This window comes from Carettochelys insculpta, chromosome 2, assembly GCF_033958435.1.
Source record: "Carettochelys insculpta isolate YL-2023 chromosome 2, ASM3395843v1, whole genome shotgun sequence".
In the NCBI taxonomy this organism is placed as follows: Eukaryota; Metazoa; Chordata; order Testudines; family Carettochelyidae; genus Carettochelys; species Carettochelys insculpta.
In genome coordinates, this window is record NC_134138.1 from 281,451,585 (window position 1) to 281,475,842 (window position 24,258).

General features: G+C 59.5%; 1 protein-coding gene across 1 annotated transcript; it reads right to left on the minus strand.

The window, feature by feature from the left end:
- Window positions 1-3,310: 3,310 nt before the first annotated feature.
- Window positions 3,311-19,487, minus strand: GBX1 (gastrulation brain homeobox 1). Its single transcript, XM_074985405.1, has 2 exons — window positions 19,037-19,487; window positions 3,311-4,371 (listed from the first exon to the last, which is right to left on the minus strand). Exons 1-2 carry the CDS (start codon window positions 19,485-19,487, stop codon window positions 3,851-3,853), a joined length of 972 nt encoding a protein of 323 aa, XP_074841506.1. The 3' UTR covers window positions 3,311-3,850.
- Window positions 19,488-24,258: the final 4,771 nt, after the last annotated feature.

Genomic DNA, 24,258 nt, shown 5'->3' on the forward strand with positions numbered 1-24,258 from the left:
AAACCTTTTCTTACCTGCTGAATGAGAGTCACATCTGATTGCAGATGGGGCACAGAGCCAGGTGATTCCCACACCCTGTGACATCTGGTGGCAGCCGTGGGATGCACTGCACCCCACGGATGGAGCATCAGGCAGTAAGTGACTGGGATGCAGAAGGGGGCCAGCAAGATCCAGGTGTGCTGAAGGGCAGTCAGATGTGGTTCCTGGAGGTGGAAGGGCTTACGGCTGTACCCAAGAGCGTGGTCGTGGTCCCCGAGGGGATGCACCACCCAAGGAGGGGTTACTCCAGGAGTCCATTGGCATTGGTGCCAGGAGGTGGAGGGACTACAGCCTAACCCCCAGGGACAAGTGTGACCCACAAGGAGGCTGGAACACAGAGGTACTTCTGGCAATAGCGGAGAGCTGCAAACATCGGTCTGTGAGTCTGGAACCCCTGGGAACAGCAGGGAGAAGGCACACCTCAACTATGACCCTTTGAAGGAGACGTTTCTAGGTTAAGTGAGAGGGCTGCCCCATGGCAAACCCACCAAAGCCCAACACATTGCCCAGCTGGAGAACGATCGCTCCCTGGAGCTGGGGCCAGTGCCCAGGGAAGCTGCCAAAGCGTCAGCCCCCCACCAGCTGAGGGCTGGGAAAGGGTTAGAGGCAGCCAGCCAAACCCAAGTGCTGCCGGAATCTACTCACTCATCCACAGCTCATCCCCACTTAGCACCTCCTCCATGGAGCTGCAGCCTCTGGAACTTAAGCCCGAAAAACAAGAAAAAAATGGCTAAAACAACAACAAAAAAACCCCACAAGAACAACAGCAGCACGAATGGGCAACAGCAACACTCCTGTGGTGGTCGGGAACCCCAGACTGCATGGAGCTCTGGTAAGAACCTGCTCTCCCCCTTTAAGGCGTGGGGGTAAGAAATGCTTTCCTTGGTGCCTTTGAAAATCTGCATTGAATTAACCCTGCGGACAGGCTGTGGCATCTCACCCCATTACTGGATCCCCAGGCTGTAGGGATTCCAACCAAGTGGAGAGGTGCACTTGGTTCCCAAAGGCCCAGCTGCACAAGTTTGGGCTGACCCCCAAGGCCCCTGGGAAAACCTGCCTGGAACTGCTCCTACGCGGGGGCAACATGCCCACAAGTGGGCAGACAGGGCTGGGGCTCGTAGCAAAGGAAGCTGGGTACTCTGGTGGTGCTAAAGCAGCTCTAGCATCTCTACCTCCCTTAACTTCAAAACGTGACCAATAAACCAAAAGCCGAAGGGGCTGCACGGCGCAGGGCAGCTGGCTGACGAGTTCACAGCCAGCTGCCCTGCAGAAGAAGGGGAACCCCAGAGGGACTGGATCACAGTGGTGAAGAAGGGGAGTCACCCAGGGACCCCCCAGAAGGGGTACTCAGGTAAACCCCTCATCCTCTCAAGGGGGACAGCCAATGCCAGAGCACACCAACAAACTTGAGTGGCCCAGTGACACCTGGTCTGTTATTGTTGTGGGCAGAAGGGCCACAAACAGGCCCAGTGCCCCACATTCTCAGCCTGGCTGAGCAAACAGGGACCTCAGGGGGGTAACTGGGTGGGGGCCCAGCTGCAAGAGGGGCTGCCAGTTCGCCTTCAGCCAGAGAGAAGGCAAGCCTTCAGGCCTGCTTCTTCTGGGGCCCAGACGTACAGTTCTCTGTCTGCAGGATGGGTGCAGGGCTGCCTCTGAGAAACAAGTGCCTCATCCCCTAAAAGGTGAACGAGAAGTGAGGAAGTGGGGGTGTGATGCTTCTACTGCCCTGGTTTGGTTGCATGCGTTTCCTACTGTCCTGCAGTAACCCCAGGTGGATGCCTCAGTTTCCCTACAAGAAAATTGCAGTCCCGCAGCATTTTAAAGATTAACAATAATATAATTTATTGAGTGATGAGCTTTTGTGGGACAGACCTACTTCTGTAGAGGTGGATCAGAATTTTCCAGATCAGAAGTGGGTCTGCCCCAAGAAAGCTCATCATTTAACTCAGTGGTTTGAGCATTAGCCTGCCAAACCCAGGGTTGTGAGCTCAGTCCTTGAGGGGCCATTTATGGCTCTGGGGGGGAGTGATAGTGCTTGGCCCTGCCAGAAGGTCAGAGGACTGGATGTGATGATCTCCCAAGGTCCCTTCCAGTTCTAAGATGTGTGTTTGAGGTGCTGCAGGACTGCTGGTTTGTGATTATACTGTCTAATACGGTGAGCTCTCCGAAACTATTCAGTTTCTCTCAGCACAGCATCAGTGCAGAGAGGCAACCAGAGTTTCAGGGTGATGACTTCTCACACAGACAATGGAAGTTCCTGACCTTTGCTCCCCAGAAACAGGACAAAGGCAGGAGAAGGGGCCTGCCTGGTTTGACCTGGAATTGGGCTGTAGAGCAGGGCAGGTTGGTCTGGCTGGAGAGGGAGGAATGGGGACCATGGCCCAGCTTGGGGACCCCTCTGGGTCCCTCTCCTCAAGAGGGATGGTACTGATGGCCTCCGGTTCCTGTGCTGACTAGTCTGTTCTGCGCTGTGTCCTTCTCCCCTAATAACCCGTCTGTTCTCCCTGCTGAGTGAGAGTCACCTCTGCCTGTGGGTGGGGCAGGGCCTGGGGACCCCCCTCCATGACAGCATGACACTGACAATCCTCCTTCACCTGGTTCCCACCATGACCAGATCCCTTCACAAAGAATTGTCAGGAAAGGAGGTGCCTGTGTGCAAGACCACCTGCCCTTGTTCGTAGGGTTAGAGATACCCCAAGCTCAGTGGGGACCATCGTGACCTGAGCTGACCTGCCACAGACCAACCCCTGAATTGCCCCAGCTCCTTCCCAGAGCAGATCTGCTCACAGACCACCACTCTGGACTGAAGACTGCTCAGGGACAGGTCCCTGCAAAGCCCCTGGTTACTTCCCTGCCTGATTTCCAGCCACCTTGCACTGAGCCTGTTTTGCTTCTGTGAGCGCTCCTGACTGCACTGTGTCAGTGACTGACACCACTGTCTCCCCCTGCCTGTGGGTGCCTGGGCTTCTCATCTACGTCCTTCATTAGCTCAGGAGTAAGATCGGAAATAGCCCGAGCACAGGGCCTGCCCTGGGTGATGGCCTCCACCGAAGTCCTGGGACAAGGGCTGCTCACAGTTGCCTTTGGAGACCAGCCAGGTTTTAACCCCTCTCTTGCATACCATGGTGATTTTTCACCGTGCCACATAACCCCAGCAGCCCCTGTCCATGGGCCATTTCTGTGGAACAGCAGCTCCTTGCAGGGGGCGGGGAAGAATCTGGGTTCCTTTGCATAGAAAATAATTTATTGAAATCACAGCTATACATGGATGGGGCGCAGATGCCCCCAGTCACAACAAGACCTTACCGACAGCAAGAATACATAGGCCATCCAAGCCTCCCGTGCAGCCCTGCACCAATGCAGGGGGGCAGGGCTGAGCAGGAAGCATGGAGAACCCACCAAGTGATCATTGCAAGGGGAGCCCAGGAGCAGAGCCCAGCATTATCTGGAGCCCGAGATCTCCCACAGGCAGCCCTGCACTCCCCCAGATAGACAGACACACAATTCCGTATGTACAGACTTTACACAGAATAAATAAGGGATATTTACACAGAGGGTTGTGTGCAGCGGCTGGAGCACAAATGGTTAAAACTCCCCCTGCAGCCCAGCCCCAAGGGACTGCACTGCGAAGTCTCCCTTTGCGGCAGCTTGGGCCAGTGCCCAGCTGAATTGTGCTAGGCAGATGCAGAGCTTGGTGCTCTGGCACCGGCCTGCTGGTTCGTAGCTGGAGCACGTGGTGCCCCCTCCTGCAGAGTTTCTGAGCCGGGGCCCAGCGCAGACAGGCGATCAGGCAGGTGGGTGGATGGGGAGCTCAGGGCCGGCTGCCCTGCTCTATCTGCTGGTGTTGGCTGCGCACGGCGAACCTGTTGACATGCACGGGGATGGGCACCACAATCTTGGGGTTGCGGACGGGCTCGCCCGAGCGGTTGGTGACGTTGCCAGCTTTGATGCGTTTCCACTTGGCGCGGCGGTTCTGGAACCAGATCTTGACCTGCACCTCGCTGAGCTTGAGGGCATGGGCGATCTGCGAGCGCTCCGTCAGGCTCAGGTACTTCTTGCAATGGAACTCCTTCTCCAGCTCCAGAAGCTGCTCGCTGGTAAAGGCCGTGCGCCTCCGGCGGCTCTTCCCTGGGTTGGAACCAGGCGGTGCCGGCTCCCCACTTGAGCCACCCTTTGGCTTGGCCTTGGACCCCAGGCAGCTGGCACTGGTCCCGTCCAGGAAGTTCTCATCCTCACTGTCCGGTGCAGAGCTGTCCTCCTCCCGCTCGCTGCAAGGGGTCTCAGCCGACTTCACCTCCAGCTTCTCGTCATCGGAGCTGTAGGCCTTCGCATCTGCAGCCGAGACAAACAGTGTTAGCCGGGGCACCTGCCTGGTGAGAGGGAGCCAGTGTGCTCCTAAGGTGCCTGCATGGAAACACCCCCCAGCTCAGAGCCTCATAGGCGCACAGGCCCCAAAGGCAAAGGGCCCCCCTGTGGTGCCTCCAACCTGCTCTCTGGGGCTCGCTGTGAAGGCAGCAGCACTTGGCCTGCACTAGAGTGGCCCCATTGCTCCCCCCCACCACCCAGCCCCAGGACGGCAGAGGTGGAGATGGTTTGGACACCCTCCCTCACGGAGGGGCTCTTCCATCTGCCTGGCTGTTCCCAGGCTCCAGCCCAGACTCAGCAGATGGGCCGCCAGCGGGCTCAGCCTGTGTGGAGTTGTGGCTGGGGAGCACGTGCACACGCTGGGGGAGTCTCTCCTCACCCTGGCGTTATGGCCACGCTCACGCGTGCACAACTGTGCTGCCAATGGTGGCAGCGGATGCAGCACTGAGTGAGATCGGTTCTGCCCCCAGCAGATACCTGGCACTAGGCTGCCTTTGCCCCACCAGCAGGAGCCACAGCCCTGGCAGTGCATGACTGCGCCTCAGCAGGTTCCCCAGTCCAGCCATGCTGCGGCAGAGCCAGCTTCCAGCAGGGCAAAGCGCGTTCTTTCTAAGCAGAATCCGGACTGCTCAGGGGCCACCTCCTCCTGGAACCTCTTGGGTTCGGGGGCAGCAGGCCCCACGCCACCTCCCCATACATTTCTGTTCTGCCCCCCACCGATGCACACCCCCTCAGCCCCACTCCAGCCACAGCTCTGGGTCCCAGGCCCAACCTTGGGCTCCAGCTCTGGCCTGTCACTCTGGCCCTGCAGCTCCTGGGGGGTGTGGAGAGCACAGTCTCATTCCATTATGGGTAAGTTGGGGGGCAACAGAAAAAGCTTGGAAACCCAGGGTCAAGCTGGAGGTTACCCTGCTAGCGGGAGGCACACAGCACTTGGTCTTTACCTCGGTTCCAGACAGAGCCCTGGAAAACACAGGGCTTGGTCACCGCCTACAGCCCCCAGCCTGGCACAGGCCCACATCAACTGGCCCTGACAGTGGTTTGTCCAACCTGAGCTCAAACCCCCAGCAAGGGGCTTCCACAACCTCCCTGTGATGGTGTGATGGAGTGGGGGGAGTGCACATGTGAGTCAGGCTGGATGTGAGAGGCAAGCAGAGCAGCTCCCAGTGGCTAAGGATGAGCCTGGGGCTACAACTGGCAGGTAACACCTCTGCCCTGAACAAAGAGGAGGGAGGAGCCGAGCTGGGTTTTTGAATCAGGGGGCGGCAGTTAGAGGCTAGGGAAAGAGGAGCTGGAAGGCAGCCAGCCTGGGGAGGGGGAAAACTACACCCCAGAGGGGCACCCCTCGGGGTCTTCTCCCCAGGACAGTTTGGAAGGACTGTCTCTGACTGCTGTACTGACACTTCTGTGAGAAACTGGGCATCTGTTGCCTAATAAACCTCCTGTTGTACCTGCTGAGTGAGAGTCACTCCTGCCAGCGGACGGGGTGCAGTGCAGGGGGACCCCTGAACCCCATCACAGATGGCCGTTTGAGAGCTGAGCTACCCTAATAATAAGGAAACTCTCCAGGTTTCCCTTACCTCGCATTCCACCTACTGCTGCTTGTCCTGCCTTCCGAGGCTGTGAAGAACAACGGCTCAGCGCCCCAGTAAGAACACCCCCCCCCGCAGGCTGTTAGCAGCACCCCTTGGTCTTTTCTCAAGACCAAATGCCTCCAGTTACTCTAACCTTTCCTCACAGGACCAGGCTGCCGATGCTTTGAGCGTTTTTCCTGTTTTCCTCTGGACTCGTTCCACTGTAGCCACTTTTGAAAAGTACAGCAGCCAGAGCCGGACCAGGGGGCCCACTGATGTGCCAAGCCAAGTGGGACGAACACCTCCCATTAACACACCACAGAACCTGGCCAGCCTTTTCCACAGCTGTCTCTGATCGGGGCACTTGTTAAGTCTGTGCTTCACTCTAAGCTCCAGTCCTCATCTGCCTGTTCTGTTAGCAAATCAGAGAGAAACAAACCCTCTGGGGGCAGGGGAGGGGCTTTGTTTTAATGTGTGATTTGTGCACATTCCCAAAGTTTGGGAATCCCTTGCTGAGCAATGACTCGGCTGCAGTCTGACTAGCCACCGGAGCAGTGGCAGGGACCCTTTGCACTGCAGCTGTGCCGGTAGTTACACCACAGCTCCCCTGCTCCAGTGGATCATAGGAGAGAAGAACTGGAAGGAACCTGGAGAGGGCACCAAGTCCAGTCCTAAGTCCTCCCATCAGGTTTCACTGTGGTTTTAGCCATGGCACAGGGATGTCACCCAACCAGGGAACAGCAGCAAAAGCACAGCCTGAGTCTCTCCCCTACCCAGCCCGACCAGCCAGTGTCGGGCGCAGACGCAGCTGGAACTTTTTACCAACTGTGGGAATGGTTGGGCCGAATGTTGGGTTTTGCAGGATTTCTGCTGGTTCCACACGTGGCAGCAGCAGGCTGGGGAAAGACAGAGCACTGAGAAGCTGGGCTAGGCTTCCAGGAGTCCCCCGAGAAGCATTCCCCACTCTGCAGCTCAGAGCAGCACGTGTCCTTTCCGACCCCAGACCCTGCTCCCGGTGCCTTTCTGGAAAACAACCCCCTGCTGCTGTGCAGGGAAGGGGGAGGACGGCTTCAAGGGAATTTGCAGCACCGCTAGATCACAACGCTTTAAGAAACGGAATGAAGGACAAGCAAAGGTTTCGTTGCGGACAGACAGTCCTCCCATTGCAGGCATAGGGCGAGTTCCAGGGTGTTCTCGCACCCTTCCAGAGGCCTGGGCGAGCACCAGCCCCGCTGGCACAGTTCGCAGCAGCTGTAAGCACTGCCAGCCTGGGTTTAGCCCTAGTCTAGGAGCTAAGCAGCAGGTGAGACCCAAGTCTGTGCAGGACCCGACAGCGCCAGTCCTGTGCTGAGTCGCTCCAGCACAAAGCTACTGCTCCACATCGCACAATGCCAGCTCCCAGAGACAGGGTCGGCACAGACTGGAGCATCCAGCCGTCAGCCTGTTCTCATCATAGAGTTCACCCAGGCGCGGATGGGAGCTGTCCTGACCATGTCCCGTCCCTCTCCCAGAGACAGTGGTGGCTTCACCCCCGGGTTAGCCTGTGGCACCAGCAGCCCAGCTAACGCTTCCCTGCTGCTTTCTCTCCGGCTGGTAAGCTGCCTGCCTTGCAGGGAGGGGACAGGCTAACTCACCGGAGTGCTGACAGTCCTCCAATGCCTTCCCACAGTTCCCCATGTGCCCAGCTAGGCAAACAAGTTCTCCCAAAACTCCCCCAGAAAAGAATCCTGGAGCAGCACATAGTGCCCGGAGATGTCCGAGCGACACGCATTTTAAACCAGAGGTTCTATTAAACGGAACATGGATAGCAACAAACCAAACCGATAGACAGACGTGGCCTGCCTAAGACCCAGGCCAGCTCAGGCTCAGGGCTCACAACTACCCCTCTCCTGCTTCGCCCGCTGCCCTTCCTGCCCACAGCAAGACAGGCACCGGTCACTGAACCCTGCTGTTCCCTTTGAGCACCACGCTCAGACCTGATCTGCACTGCAGGGGCTGCCCCTCTTCTGCTGTACATGGTCATTTGCTGCGGTGACCAAGGTCTGTGCCCTGTCACCGTACCTGCTCCATGCCCTGCAGGGCAGCAGCCAGACTGACAGAATTCTCCCATCCACCGAGTGGTGCTGGGCTTGGGAGCGTTGGCTGGCAGAGCCAGTTCTTTTGGGGGGGTCCATTCCTGAGTGAGCGGGAAGCTGATGTAAGTGCTAAGTGCAGACCAGGCTTCCCTTCCACTCAGCCCGAGGACCCCCCCACCCATTAGCTCTACAGGGAACACAGCCTCTGTAAAGCGCCACTCGGCCTGATTTCCCCCCCCGCCCCCCCGCCGTTAGCTGTGCTGGGAACACAGCCCCTGCAAAGCCCCCCTCCCCCACACCCCCAGTTAGCTGTGCAGGGAACACAGCCCCTGGAAAGACCATTCGGCCTGATCCCCCCGCTCCCCGTTAGCTGTGCAGGGAACACAGCCCCTGCAAAGCCCCCCTCCCCCACACCCCCAGTTAGCTGTGCAGGGAACACAGCCCCTGCAAAGCCCCACTCAGCCTGATCCCCACCCCCGTTAGCTGTGCAGGGAACACAGCCCCTGCAAAGCCCATTCGGCCTGATCCCCCGCCACCCGTTAGCTGTGCAGGGAACACAGCCCCTGCAAAGCCCCTCTCCCCCCCCCCCAGTTAGCTGTGCAGGGAACACAGCCCCTGTAAAGCCCCCCTCCCCCACACCCCCAGTTAGCTGTGCAGGGAACACAGCCCCTGCAAAGCCCCACTCAGCCTGATCCCCACCCCCGTTAGCTGTGCAGGGAACACAGCCCCTGCAAAGCCCACCCCCCGCTTAGCTGTGCAGGGAACACAGCCCCTGCAAAGCCCCCCTCCCCCACACCCCCAGTTAGCTGTGCAGGGAACACAGCCCCTGTAAAGCCCCCCTCCCCCACACCCCCAGTTAGCTGTGCAGGGAACACAGCCCCTGCAAAGCCCCAGTCAGAGATGTTTGAGGTCACAACGCTGGGCCCAGAGAGCCCATGTGCAGAGACAACCCTGCACTGCCCTTTCCCAGCCCTCACGGAGGCTCTCCGCTCCTCAGTGCCCCCACACAGGATGGTAAGGCTGCTGCCTCTGTCTGCTTGTGCTAGCAGCCCCCATGCAGGAGTGGAAACCCTCCAGGGCCTAGACAGCCAGCTACACGCACCCCTCTGACAGCGAGCTGTGGGCCACTGCCGCAGCAAGCGGGGACAAGAGCAAAGCCCACCATCTCCTGAAACAGACCGAAGGGCAGAGCAAACTGCGCCCCGGCTCCCACGCCCCACGAATGTAACAGGACGCCCTGGCGCAGGCCCAGCAGCTGACGTTGTGGTGCTGGGACAGCACTTCAGCTGCACCCTGAGTCCTGGAGGCAGGAGCTGCTCCCCTCTCAACCCTGCATGTGTCCCCATGACACAGCCAATGGCACCAGCCCATCCCCTCCTGCCAAAGCCACCAGACCTGCCACTCACACCCAAGTGTCCGGGGCTGTGCCAGCTCCTTCTCTTCTTCCAGGGCAACATGCAGCTGGTCTCTGGGCACCACAAGGACAACCCCCATGAGAGTCGCACAGAACAGTTAGCATGTAACTCATGGGTTCCTAGTCATAGCACGCTAGGGCTGGAAAGGACCTTGAGAGGTCATCGAGTCCAGCCCCCTGCCCTCATGGCAGGACCAAGTACTGTCTAAACCATCCCTGATAGATATTTATCTAACCTGTTCTTAAATATCTCCAGAGATGGAGAGTCCACAACCTCCCTTGGCAACTTATTCCACTGTTTGACCACCCTGACAGTTAGGAACTTTTTCCTAATGTCCAACCTAAACCTCCCTGGCTGCAGTTTAAGCCCATTGCCTCTTGTTCTATCCTCGGTGGCCAAGGAGAACAAGTTTTCGCCCCCCTCCTTATGACACCCTTTTAGATACCTGAAAACTGCTACCATGTCACCCCTCAATCTTCTCTTTTCCAAACTAAACAAGCCCGATTCTTTCAGCCTTTCTTCATAGGTCATGTTCTCTAGACCTTTAACCATTCTTGTTGATCTTTTCTGGACCCTTTCCAATTTCTCCACATCTTTCTTGAAATGTGCCGCCCAGAACTGGACACAATACTCCAGCTGAGGCCTAACCAGCTCAGAGTAGAGCGGAAGAATGACTTCTTGTGTCTTATTCACAACACACCTGTTAATGCATCCCAGAATCATGTTTGCTTTTTTTGCAACAGCATCACACTGTTGACTCATATTTAGCTTGTGGTCCACTATAACCCCTAGATCCCTTTCCGCCATGCTCCTTCCTAGACAGCCACTTCCCATTCTGTATGTGTGAAACTGATTGCTCCTTCCTAAGTGGAGCACTTTGCATTTGTCTTTATTGAACTTCATCCTGTTTACCTCGGACCATTTATTCAATTTGTCCAGATCATTTTGAATTTTGACCCTATCCCCCAAAGCAGTTGCAACCCCTCCCAGCTTGGTATTATCTGCAAACTTAATAAGTGTACTTTCTATGCCAATATCTAAATCATTGATGAACATATTGAACAGAACTGGTCCTAAAACAGACCCCTGCGGAACCCCACTTGTTATACCTTTCCAGCAGGATTGAGAACCATTAATAACTACTCTGAGTACAGTTGTCCAGCCAATTTTGTACTGACCGCATAGTAGCCCCATCTAAGTTGTGTTTGCCTAGTTTATTGATAAGAATATTATGCGAGACTGTACCAAATGCCTTACTAAAAGCTAGATATACCACATCTACCACTTCTCCCCTATCCACAAGGCTCGTTATCCTATCAAAGAAAGCTATCTGATTGTTTTGATGTGATTTGGTTTTTGCAAATCCATCCTGGCTGTTCCCTATCACCTTACCACCTTCCAAGTGCTTGCAGATGATTTCCTTGCTCCACTATCTTTCCTGGCACAGAAGTTAAACTGACTGGTCTGTAGTTTCCTGTGTTGTTCTTATTCCCCTTTTTATAGATGGGCTCTATATCTGCCTTTTTCCAGTCTTCTGGAATCTCTCCTGTCTCCCATGATTTTCCAAAGATGATAGATAAAAGCTCAGATAGCTCCTCTATCAGCTCCTTGAGTGTTCTAGGATGCATTTTGTCAGGCCCTGGTGACTTGCAGACATCTAACTTTCCTAAGTGATTTTTAACTTCTTTTTATTTTATCTTCCAAACCTACCCCTGTCCCACTAGCATTCACTATGTTGGACATTCCTTCCTCAGACTCTCAGTGAAGACCAAAACAAAGAAGTCATTAAGCATCTCTGCCATTTCCAAGCTTCCTATTACTGTTTCTCCCTCCTCACTGGGCAATGGGCCTACCCTGTCCTTGGTCTTCATCTTGCTTTTAATGTACTTCTAAAAAGCCTTCTTGTTTCCCTTTATGCCCATAGCTAATTTGAGCTCATTTTGTGCCTTTGCCTTTCTAATCTTGCCCCTGCATTCCTGTGTTGTTTGTCTATATTCATCCTTCATAATTTGTCCTAGTTTCCAGTTTTTACATGATTCCTTTTATATTTTGAGATCACACATGATCTCCTGGTTAAGCCAATTGAAATATTGCATCTGTTCTGGTCTGGCTATGGTCTGAAGAAGTGGGTCTGTCCCACGAAAGCTCACCTAATAAATTATTTTGCTAGTCTTTAAAGTGCTACTGGACTGCTTTTTGTTTTGATTTTGGTTAAGCCAAGGCAGTCTTTTGCCATATTTTCCGATGCAGTGGAATAGCTTGCTTTTGGACCCTTAATAACATCCCTTTGAAAAGCTGCCTACTCTCTTCCATTGTTTTTCCCCTTGGTCTTGCTTCCCATGGACCCTACCTACCCGCTCTTTGAGTTTACCAAAATCTGCCTTCCTGAAATCCATTGTCTCTATTTTGCTGTTCTCCCTTCTACCCTTCCTTAAAATTGTGAACTCTATGATTTCACGATCGCTTTCACCCAAACTGCCTTCCACTTTCAAGTTCTCTACCAATTCCTCCCTATTTGTTAAAATCAAATCTAGAACTGCTTCCACCCCATAGGTTTTTCAACCTTCTGAAATAAAAAGTTGTCTCCAATGCAGTCCAAGAACTTACAGGATAGTCTGTGTGTCGCTGTATTAGTTTCCCAATCTTTATCTGGATAGTTGAAGTCCCCCATCACCACCAAATCCTGGGCCCTGGATGATTTTGTTAGTTGTTTAAAAAAAAGCCTCGTCCACCTCTTCCACCTGGGTAGGTGGCCTGTAGTAGATTCCTAGCAGGACGTCATCCTTGTTTTTGTTACCCCTTTTAGACTAACCCAGAGACTCTCAACACAGCCGTTTCCTATGTCCATCTCCACCTCAGTCCAAGTGTGTACATTTTTAATATACAAGGCAACACCTCCTCCCTTTTTCCCGTCTATCCTTCCTGAGCAAGCTGTACCCTTCAATACCAACATTCCAATTGTGTATTATCCCACCAAGTTTCTGATGCCAACAATGTCATAGTTGTATTTATTTATCTATTAGCACTTCCAGTTCTTCCTGCTTATTACCCATACTTCTTGCATTTGTATATAGGAATCTAAGATATTGATTTGATTTTGCCTCCCAGTTTTGCCTTGACCCCCCTTTTTCTCTGCCATTATAGCCCGTGCTCCCTCCCATTTCCAACCCATCTCCCAGGTCTCCGTGTCCTCCACTTACCCAGAGGCTTTGCTCCCCTGTCCCTGTCGAACCTATTATAAAGCCCTCCTCACTAGATTAGCCAGTCTGTGTCCAAACAGGGTCTTCCCTCTTCTCGAAAGGTGAATGCTATCTCTGCCTAGCAGTCGTTCCTGGAATAGCATCCCATGGTTGAGGAAGCCAAAGCCTTCCTGGCGACACCATTTATGCAGCCAGGCAATCCCACCCCAACTGCTTCATTACCTGCCTGAGACCCTCCAACAAGAGTCACCAAAAGCCTGACATGACCTTTTACCCCAGGGTGAGTCTGTGCTTTGCTGCCCTCCTGGCCTCTGACCAGCCTTTGTATCTGCATCCCAGACATGCATGCCCGCACATCTCGTGAGCCTGGTGTATGTGAACGTGCTTGTGCTGCTAAACGCCTGGGAGGTGGATTGGAGGTAAGTGCAACTTTATCTAGTGCCACACCTCTTACTAGGGTTCAACAAAGCTTAGCATTTCTAACATAGGCACAGAGCCCATCTTATAACTCCCCATATAAACATGCCACAGACTTACAAGCAGCTTCCGTGAATCAGCAGCTTTCATTAGACACCTCACTTGGCCCAAGATTTGGTGCAAGCCCAGGACAGCGGTTACAATAATGGTTCTCATGTTCATTTTAAAATCCAGTAACGTCACACCTTGCCTGCCCTCACTTGAGCCACAGAGATGCCCCCCTACCCCCACCAGCAAGTAGCACCCACAGAGCTTTCAGCCAAGGAGACACAAAAGTCACCAGGCACCAAGGCCAGGCAGCCCCCACCTCACCCTCTTCAATCCACAGCCCTCAATAAGCCACAGGCTGGACCTCTGGGATGGAGATCTCCTCACTCCCAGCAAGCCACATCTCCTCTGCCCTATTCATTCCATGCCTCAGGGCCACGGATCCCAGCACCTCATTCTAACACAGGCCAGCCAGGCTGCTGCTGTCCTATGAAAGGTGAAACAGCTCCATGTGCGGTCTGGGGACCCAGCCTGGCTGGAGGGCTGGGGGCAAGGAGAGGGAAAGGCATGCAGCTGTCTGTGAATCCACAGCCCAATAGCCCCTTGCCTCTCCTCAGGGCTTGCATGGAAATAAGAGGTTCTGATTCTCCGAGGCAGGGGTGAGCAAAGTGAGGGGCAGGTCTCCTCAGGGAACAAGACATTTCTTAAGGGGGCAGATGCAACATGATCACCCGCTGGGTCTCAGGCTCATCCATTTCATTAAAAATATTGAAATGTTACCGTGTGTGTGTGTGTGTGTGTCCACATTTTTAGACCGATTAATAAAGATTTTACATTCTCCATACTACTTCTCTACACGTGCCAAAGGGTTTTTTTTCCTCATACGAACAGAACAGAGCTGAAATTTCCATTGGTTTGGATTACATTAGACAGGTGGGGTGGGGCTGCTAATTGGAGGTTTGAAAAGTGGGGCCCCACATAAAAACTTTGCTCCCCCCCTGCCCTACAGTTTATTCCTTTCCACCCTTAACTCTGCCCCTTATTTGGGTACATGGCTGGAACGTCACCTCCACTGAATCTGCTCATGAAACAGTTAACATTTCCCCAGCCGGGAGAAAACCCACAGGCTGGGCAAGGCACAGGTGAAACTGCAGCTGGTGTTAGTGCCACTGTTCACCCACAACAGGGCACCTCCAGAGGCCATGACCAAGAGGCCTGGTGGGCTATGTGGGTGCCATCGACATGGGTGGGCAGGAAAGATCTTCACTGTGGGGAGAAGGGCTCCAGCCAAGGGCCCCCTGCACCTCAGCTGCTTCCGCTGGCAGGCATTCTGCTTCCCACGCCCCTGTGCAGAGGCACCTGTGCAGTGCTTACAGAAACAATGCTGGCACTGTCCTGCAGCCCAGGCCTGAAGGGAGCATGGGGACCAGTCTGACCCATGGGCAATGCTGCTGTTCTGCAGTGCCCACGGTCCCATACATGGGCACTAAGCCCAGAGGTGGCAGCAGCAGTGTACTCCCACAGTGAGCGCAACTGAATTCGGTTCCACGCCTGGTGGAGGGAAGGCCCCATGAAGCAACGCTGATGGGGGATTGAGAGAGAATAAAGCAGCTGGTCAGAAAGGCCCTGGGGTCAGCTGCAGAGGCAGTCAAATCCCTGCAGGCGCCTGGCTACTCCAGAGAAACCCAACACAATAAGAGACGCTCCCCAGTCAAGGAGCTGCTGAACAAAAGGGAGCTGGCAGGCAGAGAGGAAGCCAGTAGGACTAAGTGTCTATTCAAGCCACACTGAAATTCTTGGAAGCCTGCCCCAGTGAGGCCAAGCAGGCACCAGGCACAGTTAGCTGCTGGTGAGAGGCAGCTAAAAGGGATGATGAGCAGTGTACCAAAAAGCAAAGGCTGGCAGCGGCTAAGGCCCTTACCTGGGATCATGAACCAGAGTTCAATTCCTGGCTGAACCACAGACAGCCCTAGGAGCGTAGCTCACATAGGAGGGTGATGGGGCCAAAGAAACAAGCAGCCCCAGAAGACCTTGGGGTGAGGAGTTTCACTGGCTCGCTGAGAATTAAAGGGCGCTGCTAAGGAAGCCAAGCCATCGCTGGGGAGCAGGCTCCGTGCATGAGAATGCTGGGGAGATTCCCGCTGCAGCCCTGCTCTTTTCTCACAGGAAAAGTGAGGTGCTCTCAGCTCAAGGTGGTGGCAGAATTGGTGCTGAAACAAACTGAGTATTTAAAAAAGCCAAAAATCCCCAGTCTCAGATGCTGCATCCACCAGGTCTGAAGGCATTTGTACAGGAAGTGCTGAGCTGCTAGCAAAACACACAGCCCCTCGCAAAATGCCACTGTCACCAGCTACTAGAGGGTAGCAAATGGATTTTTAAGAAGAGTTTCACAGATCAGTTGGCCTCACAGCCCATCCTGGGAAACTGGACAAAGTGATCATTAAACCCAGCAGGTGACAACGTGGGATAGGTCACAATGTGGGGGCATAATCAGCAAGCGGCCTCAAAGCAAAAGTGTGTTTTAGAACCACAGGACTGAAAGGGACCTTGACAGGTCATTGACACCAGTCCCCTGCACTCATGGCAGGGCCCAGCAGCGTCTAGACCAAGCCCGATTGTCTGACCTGCTCTTACCTAACCCCTATGTCCAGTGTTGAAGATTCCCCAGCCTCCCTGGGCAGTCTATTCCAGTGCTTCACCACCCTGACAGCAATGGAGTTTCCCCTAATGTGCAGTCCCAACCACCCTGGCAGCAATTTAAACCCTTCGCCTTGTCCTGTCCTGTCCTCAGAGGCAACGCAGAATAGTTTTAATTCCACCTTGTAGCAACATCTTCTGTACTCGAAAACGGTTAGTGTGTCCCCTCTCAGTCTTCTCTTCTCCAGACTGAAAAACCCCCTGTCCCCACCATCTTCCCTCAGGGCTCATGTTTTCTAGACCTTTATAATTTTGCTGATCTCTTAGAATTAGCTGAACTAGTTAAAGTAAAGCGACAAGGGGGACAGGCTGACCACTTATTTAGATTGTCGAAAGATTGTCAGCTACCAAGGTAACAGAATACAGACTAACAGGGTAACTCTCTAACAGAACAAACCAGCAGTCCAGTAGCACTTCAAAGACTAACAACATCATTTATTAGGTGATGAGCTTTCGTGGGACAGACCTGGAGAAGTTGGTCAGTCCACAAAAGCTCATTGCCTAGTAAGTGATGTTGTTAGTCTTTGAAGTGCTACGTGACCGCAGGTACCGAGGTGTAAGGGCTGGGACTGGAACTGGCAAATCAAGAACAAGGAGTCAGCAGAAGATGATATTTCTATACCCAAGACCCCGGCAGCAGGGGAGATGCTAACAAAAGCAGCTACCCCCCAGGGGAAGGCTGAAGAGGATCCGGTGTGGTACCCACTCTGGCAAGAGGGCCAAGCCATGAGTCTGGGACTCCCAGGCAGCGGTGAGTCATATGTCACTGTCCACTGACGGTGGGGGAGCTCTGAAAGGCTGCGTGATCACTGCATGGGCCTCTCTCTCCCCTGCCTAGGGCACAGCTACCCGGGGAGGACTCGGCTGTGCGGTTTTGGCAGACCCCAGCAGGCAGGTGTGGTGGCGCTCAGCTGCCTGCACGCAGAGAATAGCTGCACACTAGACCGGGACACACCATGGCCACGGGCCCTCGGCCAGGAGCCCGCTAGCTGCGTAACTTGGAAGGAGGTGGAGGCCAGGCCACCTGCTTGCCCCGAAAGACAAGGGACCGGGAGGGGCAGCTGGGTGGGCGAGAGGCAGGGCTGCTGGAGACAAGCCTGGCCCCTGCTTCACCAGGGAGGCCCAGGCCCCGGCCTCTGGATCCCCTGGGCTGCCAAGGCAGACCCGGCCCCTCGACCAGGAAGGTTTAGCAGAGGGCTGCGCTCTGCTGGGTCCCGGGTGCTGAATAACCCACCCGGGCTCCCGGCCGGCTCGGAGGCAGACCGCTGCCGGCGGCCTCCCAGCAGGGGCAGCAGCCGCAGGGGTGGCCCGGAGGGGTCTCATCGGTCAGAGCTGGCGGGGGCGCCCGCCTGTGGCTGCCACATTGTGCAGAAGACCCTTCCGACCCGCGGCGGAGCTCGGGCGCCTTGCGTGCGGCGCAGCCCCAGGCGGACGAGCCCGGCTCCCTTCGGGGTCTAACCCGGACCGCCCGGCGGGGGAAGGCCCCCGGGGAGCTGGGGCGGGGGGTAGCAGGGCCCCGCGGGAGGAAGGGCCGGGAGCCTCGGGCGGGACACCGGCGCCCAGCCCCGGCCGTGCGCACCCAGGGGCGGGAGGGAGCCCGAGACAGGTGCGCGCACGGGGCTCCGCGGAGCCGGCAATCGGCGAGTCCCCGCGCCGCCTCCGGACACAGGGACTTGGCTCCCGGGCGCCCGCGGCGGGGACAGACCCGGGCCCGCCAGACCGCGGCCCGCCCCAGCACCTCGGAGAGCGCCGCGGGCAGGCGCAGGGCGCACGCGGCTCCGACCAGACCCCCGCCGCACGCCCGGGAGAACCGGCCTCCCGCCGCCGTGGAGAGGGGAGCCCGGCGCGCGAGCTGCCCGCCCGCCCCGCGCCGCGCCCGGGACACCCCCCAGCGGTCGCTCCTGCTGGCAGCGGGACCCGCCCCCCCCACAACCACGCACCGGCCCCGGCCGGTCACGGGAGACCCCCTGCCCCAGGGACGTCAGAGGCGCCCCACCTCTGCCCCGTACACCCCAACGGCGCCTTCCCCCCGCGGCTGCGCCAACGCCCCGGCCCCTCTCTAACCCGGTCGGCTGCCCCCGACCCTGGCTCCCCCGCTCCCCGCAGAGCCCCGGCCTCCAGTCCCCTTCCCCTCCCCGCTCGGGCCCCCGCTCCTGCAGCGCCCGAGCGCAGGTCCGGCTCCACCTGCCTCTCCGGGCTCCTTCACCGCCCTCTACCTCCGACCCCCATGGGGCGCTGGGGCACTTCGCGCAGCTGGGGCCAAGAACCCTAGAATCAACTGTAACCCCCAGAAACTACTTAACCCCTCCCAGCACCCCGGGCCCCTCCCCGACCCCCTCACTTAACCCCTCCCAGCACCCCGGGCCCCTCCCCGACCCCCTCACCCCCTCACTTAACCCTCCCAGAACCCCGGGCCCCTCCCCGACCCCCTCACCCCGTCATTTAACACCTCCCAGAACCCCGGGCCCCTCCCCGACCCCCTCACCCCCTCACTTAACCCTCCCAGAACCCCGGGCCCCTCCCCGACCCCCTCACCCCGTCATTTAACCCCTCCCAGCACCCCGGGCCCCTCCCCGACCCCCTCACTTTAACCCACCCCAGCACCCCGGGCCCCTCACCCCGTCACTTAACCCTCCCAGCACCCCGGGCCCCTCCCCGACCCCCTCACCCCGTCACTTTAACCCCCCCAGCACCCCAGCCCCCTCACCCCAGCACCCCTTCACTTTATCTCCGCCTTGGACCCCGGCTCCCCCTGACGCCCCTTCACCCTCCACCCCCGGGTTTCTCGCCCCCAGCAGTCCCCTAATTACGGCCCCCCGTCCGCCCAACCGCCCCATGTCCCAGCTTCCCTCTCCCGGGCTCAGCACCGGCCAATCACCGCCGCCCCCCAAATTTCCGGCCCTCAGTCCCGGCTCCGACCGCCGCCCCGTCCTGTCCCCAGCGCTCAGCCCTGATCCTGGCGCCCCCCGGGTGCGTCCCCATCGGCGGCTCTTCTCGCCTCGGGGCGTCACCTCCGCACGGCCCCTCTCCCGGGTCACCCCCGCTCTCCCGCCCCCTGCGAGCAGGGCAGGGGACGGTCTTCTCCCGGCCCGGACGCTGGCCGTTCCCCGTGCGCAGGGCCGGCGGAGGAGGCTCCGCTCCCTGCCCCAGCCTGGGCCCCAGCTCCGCCGCCAGGCCGGCGAGCAGGGCGGGCGCCGCGCTCTTACCTGCCAGGCCGGGGAAGGGCTCCGCGAAGTGCAGCTGCGGCTCGGGGGGCCCCTTGTCCCGAGCGGGGGACAGCTCGTCCGCCTCCAGGCTCTCCGCGCTCCGCCTGCAGCCCGGCTCCGGGGCGGGGCGCGCAGCCGGCAGCTCCTGCGCCGAGTAGAAGCCGCCGTCGGGGGGCTCGCCGAAGCTGGGCAGCGCCGTGGTCAGCGCTACCATGGAGGGCACGGCCTGGCCCAGGCTGGCGCAGAAGGTGTTGGTGAGGCGGCCGGCGAAGGAGGCCAGCGGGGCCAGGGGCGGGAGGCCGGACTGCAGGGGCGCGTGGGGCAGCACCAGCGGCCGGTAGGGCATGAACATGGGGTAGCCGGTGTAGAGCAGGTGACCAGAGCGCGGCGGCGGGGTCCCGATCAGCGAGTCGATGGAGAAGGCGGCCCCTTGGCCGCTGGGTCTCTGCATGGCGAGCGGCCGCCGGGCGCCCCCGGGGCTGGCTGCGCCTCCGCCTCCCCTCGGGCTGCAACCGCCGCCAACTTGCCGGGCCGCCCGGCTGCTCCCGGGCGTGCAGTGCCCGGTCTGTGCGCTGTGCGGGGCGCGCAGGGTCCGGCCGGGCTGGGCTGAGTTGCGGGACGGGCAGGGTCCGGCCGAGCTGGGCTGGGCTGAGCTGGGCTGCGGGGCGCGCAGGGTCCGGCCAGGCTGGGCTGGGCTGGGCTGGGCTGCGGGGCGCGCAGGGTCCGGCCGAGCTGGGCTGGGCTGGGCTGGGCTGGGCTGCGGGGCGCGCAGGGTCCGGCCGAGCTGGGCTGGGCTGGGCTGGGCTGGGCTGCGGGGCGCGCAGGGTCCGGCTGAGCTGGGCTGGGCTGTGGGACGCGCAGGGTCCGGCCGGGCTGCGCTGGGCTGCGGGGCGCTGAGCTGGACTGCGGGGCGCGCAGGGTCCGGCCGGGCTGAGCTGGACTGCGGGGCGCGCAGGGTCCGGCCGGGCTGAGCTGGGCTGAGTTGCGGGGCGCGCAGGGTCCGGCCGGGCTGAGCTGGGCTGAGTTGCGGGGCGCGCAGGGTCCGGCCGGGCTGAGCTGCGGGGCGCGCAGGGCCGGAGTCCACCGGCCGCTTCCCGGCGCTGCCCCGCTGCGGGCTCTGCGCGGAGCCGGAGCCTGGCAGCTGCCTGCCCGCTGCCTTCGAGGGCTGGAGTGGCGGCGCCTCCCCGGCTCCCGCAGCCCGGCTCAGCGCGGGGGGGCGGGGGTGGGGTGTCGCCCTCCGGCCTCATCCATCTTCCTCACGCCACGCCTGAGTTCCCCCTTAGCGCGCTCGGGGGCAGGGCCCGGCCCCTGGCGCGCCCGGCCTGGGAAGGCGCCGCCCCCTCCCGCCTAATCAGCTGTGATTAACGCTGATTGATGATCGGTAATTACTGAGGCCGGAGCGCAGGGGAGCCGCACAAGGGCGCTTTTGTGGGCCGGGCCGGGCCGGGGGCGGCGCGCCCAGCCAGCTGCTTTCGCCCGGCCGCTTGTCAAGCCGTTCCGCAGCGCGGGCGGGGGGCCGAGGGGAGCGGGACGCCCGTGGGAGGGGGCGGGTAACGAGGCGTGCGCGCCGGCCGGGCCAGAGCGGGGAGCGGCCCGTGGGATAATGGGACCCCTGAGAAGAAACGGGGAAGGAGGAGGCTGGGGGCACAGGGGGCAGCGGGCCGGGGGGCGGACGTGGGGGCAGGGGGATAAAGGGCTCGGAGGAGGACACGGGGGTCCGGGTACAGGGGAGGCAGCGGGCCGGGGAGAGGACACGGGGGCTGGGGGGAGGACACAGGGTAGGGGCCGGGTACAGGGGAGGCGGGGGGCCGGGGGAAGGACATGGGGTGGGTGGGGGCCGGGTACAGGGGAGGTGGGGGGCGGGGGGGAGGACACGGGGTGGGGGCCGGGTACAGGGGAGGCAGCGGGCCGGGGAGAGGACACGGGGGGCCGGGTACAGGGGAGGCGGGGGGAGGACACGGGGTGGGGGCCGGGTACAGGGGAGGCAGCGGGCCGGGGAGAGGACACGGGGGGCCGGGTACGGGGGGCGGGTGGAGGACACGGGGTGGGGGCCGGGTACAGGGGAGGCAGCGGGCCGGGGAGAGGACACGGGGGGCCGGGTACAGGGGAGGCGGGTGGAGGACACGGGGTGGGGGCCGGGTACAGGGGAGGCGGGGGGCCGGGGGGAGGACACGGGGTGGGGGCCGGGTACAGGGGAGGCGGGGGGAGGACATGGGGTGGGGGCCGGGTACAGGGGAGGCAGGGGGGCGGGGGGAGGACACGGGGTGGGGGCCGGGTACAGGGGAGGCAGCGGGCCGGGGAGAGGACACGGGGGGCCGGGTACAGGGGAGGCGGGGGGAGGACATGGGGTGGGGGCCGGGTACAGGGGAGGCAGGGGGCCGGGGGGAGGACACGGGGGGCCGGGTACGGGGGGCGGGGGGAGGACACGGGGTGGGGGACGGGTACAGGGGAGGCGGGGGGCCGGGGGCAGGACACGGGGGGCCGGGTACGGGGTGCGGGTGGAGGACACGGGGTGGGGGCCGGGGCGCAGCTGGCGACTCCCGCAGCAGGACTGGGCCCTCCCTGCAGAGCCGCTGCCGCGGGCCTGCACGAACTCCCGGGAGCGAAGCGGGTCGGGCCCCGAGGAGCCGCTCCCAGCCAGCGGCTGCGCCCTGGAACTGCTTCCCCCGGCGCTGATCGCCCCTGGAGCAGCCGGGGGGCTCCGGAGCGGCCGGATGGCTGGAGGCGGCGGACCTGCACATCGCTGCACAGTGCCAGTCCTGGGCGTGGGGAGCCGGATCCCCTGCGCCGCTGCGTCGAGGGTCCCCTTATCCCGCACGCACTGGGGGGGGGCAGGGCGGGGATCTCATTATCCCCCTGCCCCACTCAGGTATCAGCGGGTGACTCCCCTTATCCCGCACACAAATGCACCGGGCAGGGAGGGAGGCTCCAGGTATCAGGCTGGGGTCCCCTTATCCCCCACGCACACTGGGGGGGTCAGGGCAGGGCAGGGGACTCCCCTTATCCACACACACTGGGGGGCCGGGCGGGGGACTCCCCTTATTCCCCCACATGCATGTATCATGCAGGGGTTCCCGTATCCCACACACACACTGGGGGCAGGGTGAGGGTCCCCTTATCCCACACAGACTAGCCCTGGGCTTGCTCTGCCCCTCTAAGGCCCTGCATGGCTCAGAAGGGACTGGGCCTATGGACACAGGCCTGAGGCTCAGCTCACCCAGGGAGGGTCCCTCTGCCCACAGAAGAGGGAAGAAGTGGCTGGCCCAACCTCACAGGCATTACACCAGCAAGGGACCCCAGCTCTGGGGCTGCCCATCTCCTCCACCTCTGTCTGCCTGAGCCTCCAGGGCTGTTTGGGCCACTCCTATGACAGGGTCTCCTCTCACTGGTCCTGTGCCTGCCCCAGTGCACTGCAGGGTGTGTCCCAGTGAGGCCCAACCCCTTTGGGCCGGGCAGGGCTGATCCCCAGCCCCAGCATCTCTGGGTCTGGCAGGGCAGAGCCCCGACTCCTCTGGGACAGGCAATTCTGACCCCGACACCTCCAGTCTGGTATGGCTGAACCCCAGCAGCTTGGGGCTTCCTGTGTCAGCCAGGGGAGCAAGAAACATCCTGGAGCCCTGGCCCCTTGGTCAGTACTAATTCAGTAGTGCAATGGTCCCTGGCTTTGGCACACAGCTTGTTCCTGGCCCTGGAACTGCAGCCCCCAGCTGCTTGGCCCAGCCCCTGGCTCCTCCCCTCTACCCAATAGGAGCGTATCCAGTAGGCAGATTCCTGCCTGGCTCTTGTGGTCCCTGGCTCAGGCTTCCATCACCCAGGTTGAGAACAATCCCCCCACCTGTTCTCCAGTTCAGTAGCTCTGGCCTCCACTTGCTGCCCTGGGCGCCCCATGCTGCCTGCCCTATAAGGGCTCACCCCCACATCAGCCAGTGAGCTGGTCTGGGCCCTTGGCTGGCAGCGGCTACTTGGAGACTGGGACTCTCTCAGCACCTCTATCCCAGTCCCATTGCAGGGAGGGAAGGAACAGGTTACTCTCAGCATTCAGTGGGCTAGTAGGAGCCCCTCAGCTGGCCCCTGTCTACCAGGGTGGGAGGCTCAGCACAGCTGCAGTGTGTACATAGCCCATTGTCTTTAGCTCAGCTGGCCCCTCTCCTGCAGTAAGGCACTGGCATTGCTGAATAACCTGCACAAAGCACAAGGACCTCCCCCTCCCTCCCAGTTAGTTACAGGCAGCCAGCGGGAGGCAGGCCCTGGCCCCGGCAGCAACAGACCAGTTCAAAGAGTTTAATTGTGTTTCAACTTCTAGAGAGATGATCTTAGAGCTCAGCAGGCCTTTTTTGGGAAAAAAAAAAAGAGAGAGAAGACGATGCTCAGCTGGCTCCACGCCCCCCTCCTCCCACCAATCCCATGGCTGGGACAGCTGAGGTGCCAGTACTCAGCACCAGCCAGCACCAGCGCAAAAAGAGCCCTGGAGTCTAGGCTTCATCACTGCTGCCAGCATAGCTGGAGCCCTGGCAACCCCTTCTTCCCTGTTCCCTTCCCCTTGTGCCACAAGTGAGACCCCATCTCCTCCATGGCCAACTCTCAGCACCACAGCTCTGCAGCTTCACTGGCATCTGTTACACGTTTCAAGGACGGATTCCCCTGCTAGCGTTTCACAATAGCCATGAGCACGAGCTTGGTCTCAGCTCCCGGCAGAAACTACCCAGGGCTCCCATCAGTGAAATATTTGACAAGCTGGTTGGACGCACAGAGAACACACCTGCCTGGGTCTGCTTATGCCATGGCTTTTCCCTCTGCCCTGCCTGACTGAGCCTAACAAGGGCATCAGAGCACTGTGGTTGCTGCTCCCCATCGAGTCAGAACTGGCTGCTCATGTACGCAGTGCCATTTACCTGTGCCATGACCCTGGCCTCTCTTTGCCGGGGTTGGGAATTGATGACAGAGACGGGTCACTTGATCATTCCCTCTGGCGCTCCTGGCACCAGCCACTGTCAGGAGACAGGACACTGGGCGAGACGGAACATCGGGCTGACCCGTTGTAACCACTCTTTGGTTCTTATACGTTTGGGGAGGCCCGTTGCAGTGGTCACAGAGTGTGATGGGGTTTGGGGTTCCCCAAGCTCTGCACCCCGTCTGCAGGCAGGAGTGACTCTCACTCAGCAGGAGAACAGCAGATTTATTAGCCAACAGGGCACAGCATTGTATAGAGGAGTCAGTGCAGC

Coding starts and splice junctions, on each gene's coding strand:
- GBX1 (XM_074985405.1), bottom strand. CDS start 19,487: ATGCAGAGACCCAGCGGCCAAGGGGCCGCCTTCTCCATCGACTCGCTG. Junction 4,372..19,036: donor GCCCTTCCCCGGCCTGGCAG/GTAAGAGCGCGG, acceptor TCTCGGCTGCAG/ATGCGAAGGCCTACAGCTCC.